The sequence below is a fragment of the Corvus hawaiiensis genome, chromosome 12, assembly GCF_020740725.1.
Source record: "Corvus hawaiiensis isolate bCorHaw1 chromosome 12, bCorHaw1.pri.cur, whole genome shotgun sequence".
NCBI classification, from domain to species: domain Eukaryota; kingdom Metazoa; phylum Chordata; class Aves; order Passeriformes; family Corvidae; genus Corvus; species Corvus hawaiiensis.
The window spans coordinates 14,511,900-14,516,715 of NC_063224.1; the positions used below are offsets into that span (position 1 = coordinate 14,511,900).

Here is a 4,816-nt window from a genome sequence, read left to right on the forward strand (position 1 = left end):
AAGTATCCACCGTAACCACCCACCCAGCCCTGGCTCCTTGGTGGTCATGAAGGGCTCCTCTGGGTGGGCTTTGTGGGATCCAAGTCAGACTTAGAATCTGTGTCTTTATGCAGGATTGGCCTTTAACTTCACCTGCCTGACCTAGGGGCCTTGGCTGAACCACATACACCTTACAGCTTCCTGAGTTTGTTGTAATAGGGGCAACACACCCTTTCTTGACTTGTGCCTTTGCTTCAGCTACAGGACCTTTGTGTTGTCTGGACCTATTTGAAAACAAGAGGGAGAAAGCAATCTCATCTCTTCTTCTTTCATGAGGCACAAATAAAAATATAGAGTTAATATTTGCATGTACATAGGATGTGAGTTGTTCACCAAACAGGCTGGACACAATGGTTTTCAATTTTTACTGACTGCTACTTGCATATGTTGTGACAGACTCCCTGAAATGAATGACACCTCTATTGTAAAACTGGTGTCAGACAGAATTCTCCCTCAGTATATCCACAGAGCAGCATTATGTCACACCACATTGTAATCTCTGGTTAATACTGCTCAATTCTAGCAATCTGGTTTGAGTTATTTTACTATTTTATTGGGAATAAGCTTGTATTATTTGTATATTGAAAATTCTGTTGTACTTTTCTGTAGTTTCCAAAATTCTATTTTGCAACTGAGGGAGCACATCAGTGCAGTGCAGGACAGAAGTATTTTCAGATCAGTGGTAAAGAGTGGGAAGCAAACACAAAGTACAGGACAACTGGTGTCTTTTTGCTTTGTTCTAGAAACAGCAAACCTCGTTTCTCCTCCTGTTCTGCACCCAGCTGAAGCACCAGCTCTGAGCTGTATTGGCACGACCAATGCTGGCTAAAAGATCTCTTTGTGGCTTTGTAGCTCAGTGTCTACCTTGAATCAGCAGCCCTTCAGGAGGGCTCTGTGTTCTGGGTCTGCTGTAGCATCTCCTTGACTGGACACACTAGAAATCTGTGCACAAAGAAATACACTTTATCATAAGTCAGGAACTAAGTGCTCACTCCAAGTTTTTATTGAAATTGAACACAGTATTCAGCATAGTTCTGGTTGAGAATCTAGACAGCTAATTTCATCTGGTTTTACAGTATGCCTCAGTTAACCCTTCTGGTGTACATTCCCAGGAACGTGGAGGTGAGCAGGCACCATGTCTCTCAGCCGACCACCACCATGTCATCCCCAACAAACTGGTAAACTGGGACCTCGAGGTTTAAGGGAGCAGGGCCTTTCCTGATTCTGCCAGAGGCGTCATAGTGGGAGCCGTGACAGGGGCAGTAGTACCCGCCAAAATCCCCGGAGTTGGCGATGGGGACACAGCCCAGGTGAGTGCACACACCCACCAGGATCACCCACTCGGGCTTCTGCACTCTGTCTAAGTCGTGCTGTGGATCCCTCAGTTGAGATAGATCAACTTCAGCTTCCTGACTAATCTCTGCCTGGGTTCTGTGACGCACGAAAAGGGGCTTCCCTCTCCACTTGAAAGCCATGTTCTTGCCTTCTGGAATGTCAGACAGCTTGATCTCAATCTTTGACAAGGCCAGCACATCAGCAGAGGCACTCAGGCTGGAAATAAACTGGGTGACAACATTCTTGGCAACGTAGGCAGTTGCTACACCTGTCGCTGCAGTCATCAGGTAGGAGAACCCTTTCCTGGAATCACTGCTGCCTTGGGAAGACGTGTTGGCATCTTGCACATCCTGGCGGCGATAGGCAGAGAAGTCGGGGACCGCGACATCGTTATGGACACAGCGAACGCTGGCGGGGGCTGAACGGAAAAGGACAGCAAATGACACCACTTCCAGGTAAAACACAGTAATACATTTCAAATTACACTTTTTAAGTTGCATTTTTGAAACAATGGGGAAAGTCATTCCAAAGGCTGTGTAGGATTCCATTAATTAAGCATTTCGATTTTAAGTTGTATGAAAATGGTTTTCAGAGGAAATTTTTGGTAGATTAACAGGTGATCTATGAAACTGGTTTCCCTATTATTTGAAAAATAAATGAACTGTTTTTTCAGTATATTTCAAGAAAAAACTCTTGCAGAATACCATGACTAGCTCAGAAAAGGCAGATCTGTGTTGCATTCAAATGCTTCCCTGTAAAGAGCTGCTGAGAAGAAAAATGATGAAGTTTGCACATCTGCAGTGTAACACTTTTGTGCTATCTTTTGTCTGAAGTAACTTCTATGCCTGTAATAATATTGTGTGGTTAAGCCTTTTTAAAATTAAAAATATCAGGCATCCTCTTTCATTATTAAATTGTTGTCCAAGCTAAAAGCCACAGTAAATAATTTTTAAACCTGCAGTCCCCAGGCTTGCTTTTTAGAAGATTTAGGGATAAAGCTAATAACTATCCAGTTTCAAGTGGGATTCCCACATCAAACCTCTGTGCTCAAGTAACAGGATATGAAGGATAACTAAAAGGCCTCCCATGAGTTTCTCCAGCAAAAGAAAGTGCTTCCCCCACTGAAAATCTGTAAGCTAAAGAACACGGCAATGACAGAACATGTCACTTGCCAAAGTGCAACCTGTTACTTAGAAGAGTATTATTTAGTCCTTGTATTTTCTAGCAGCTGGCAGAAAATTAAGAGATGTCTCAAGTACTTATAAGTTTAATTCTCAGGGATTTAGATGTAATACAATGGGGAAAATAGTTACATTTATTTACATGTAACTCAGCACTGAGAAGGTATTTCCTATAGGATTTTAACTGCAAAGAAATTAAACTGGAAATTAAAATTCTGAGGTAGTACTCCATACTAAGTTACTTCAGTATGAAGACTTAAAAGCATTCAGGAACAAGTAATATGATTAACTTCTAAAAATTCGCTATACTCAGTGAAAAGCATGTTTGATGTTAATTAAAACACAGAGCATGGCTAAGTGTCAGCTACATCAGTTACACATTTGTAGAATTTCCACCTGAACAAACCCTTTACAGCTGAGGGTCAGGTGAAGTACATAGCTCCAATTGCTACAGAGCATCTTCTGCACGGCACTGCCCTCCCAGAATTAAATGTGTGCATTCTGTACTGTTCTGAAGCAGAATGTTCCGTCAGTGACAGCTGCAGAGCCGGGCACCAGTTCTCCAGGAACTGCAAATCAGTGTCAGGGAGAGCCACAGCCCCTGGGCCAGAGGTCGGGTTCTAAAGAACACCTCGGGATCACTCCCTGGCTGATGCTTTCCCGACCTGGGTAAAAACTTTCCCGACAGGGTAAAACACACCGTGTGTTCTCACTGCACCCCTCTACTCTGGTGCCCACAATTAAAAACCTCCCCGAATGACAGAATTTAGCTGCATTTTCTCAATGGTAAAATAACGATAACCTGAGATATCTTGCTCAACGGAGATACTCTAGAACCGCCTAGACGCAATCCTGTGCCCTGGGCTGACCCTGTTTGGGCAGAGAGATGACCCACTGTGGTCCTTTCCAGCCTGCCCCATTCTGTGAGCCATCGAACGGAAGCTGGCATTTAAGTGCTCCTGAACAAGCTCTGTAGTTGTAAATGCGACCGACTGCAACGGTGACAGCTAAATCAAACATTTAAAAACCTCACACGGCCCAGGCCCCCGCAGCCCGCCCGCCCGCTCTCCTTCCCGGCTCTGCTCCCCCGCCTCTGGGCCGGGCCGGGCCGGGCCGGGCGGTTCCCGGGAGGGCTGGCAGGGCCCGCGCTGTGCCCGCGGCTCCCGCCGCCCCCGCCCCGCCGCTCCCCCGGCCCGCACCGTTCAGGCTGGCGCTGGCGACGAGCCCCCCGCGGGCGGCGCGGCCGCTCAGGGACTCCCGGCAGAGCACGGGCCGCTTCGGGTCCAGCGGCACCTTCTGTTCCCGGCGCGCGGCCGCCGGGGCCAGCGGGCGGAGCGGGCCGGGCACGGCGTGGGCCGCGGCGGACACGAAGGGCGCGAAGGGCCCGGCGCGGGCGGCCACGGACAGCATGGCGGCGTCCCCCCGGCGACCTTCCCGGCCGGCGCGCGCCCCGACACGTCACGGCGCCGCGGTCCCGCGCGGGGTGACGTCACGCGCCGGCGCGCGGGGGTGACGCAGGCGCGGAGGCGGGTGCCCTGAGGGGACCGTGCACAATAAAGAGCTTTGAGAGCTGCTTTTCTTCTTTTTTTTCTTTTCCTTTTCCCTTTCTTTTTTTCCCCCCCTTTTTTCCCCCCTCCCCCCCTTTTTCCCCCTATTTTGTCCCTTCCCTTTTTCCTGTCTTTCAGCGTACTCTTGCTGTCTTTTGGCGCAGTTCCCCTTTGCGGTGTTTCTGTGTAACGCTTTGGAGGGGCCGTCCGTGTGTTGTGGGGCCGTCCCACACTACACTGTGCTGACTGATCCCCGCTAGAGAGCTGGGGCCAGACTGGAACATTTCGGGGAAGCGTTTGTGGAGCGCTCCGGTGCCTCTGCTGCAGGACACGGATCCATTTAAACACACCCATGTCACCCCAAAACACCTTGAAGGAGTTAGTGATTTTTTTTTTCCTTGCTGTTCTTAGGATGTGATTTTGAGCTATGTAAAAACAATACTTAAAAGAGAAGCGTGTCGCTTCTAGGATAATACATGCCCTTTATTATTTCTTCCATTTCTTGTGCAGTGCATGATTTTTGCGCCTTTTTGTTTCTTTTTTCCTTAGCTTAGTAATTTAATTTTTTTTTTTTTCCCTTAGGTAGTCCTGGATTAGTTTCAAATTGGGAAAAGATTAATTTTTTTCAGCTTGTCATAGGAAATTGGTTGAGGGATAGATTTTACTTCCAGTTTGAAAATGTAAAGCACGTTGACAACAACCGAATCGACGCCA

The 4,816-nt window shown here is 47.8% G+C and overlaps 1 protein-coding gene across 1 annotated transcript; it reads right to left on the reverse strand.

The window, feature by feature from the left end:
• Window positions 1-1,020: 1,020 nt before the first annotated feature.
• Window positions 1,021-3,993, reverse strand: LOC125332276 (cytochrome b-c1 complex subunit Rieske, mitochondrial). The gene is made up of 2 exons (XM_048317012.1): window positions 3,755-3,993; window positions 1,021-1,792 (listed from the first exon to the last, which is right to left on the reverse strand). The coding sequence occupies exons 1-2, from the start codon at window positions 3,963-3,965 to the stop codon at window positions 1,182-1,184; spliced, it is 822 nt and encodes a 273-aa protein (XP_048172969.1). The 5' UTR covers window positions 3,966-3,993; the 3' UTR covers window positions 1,021-1,181.
• Between the last annotated feature and the right edge of the window lie 823 nt (window positions 3,994-4,816).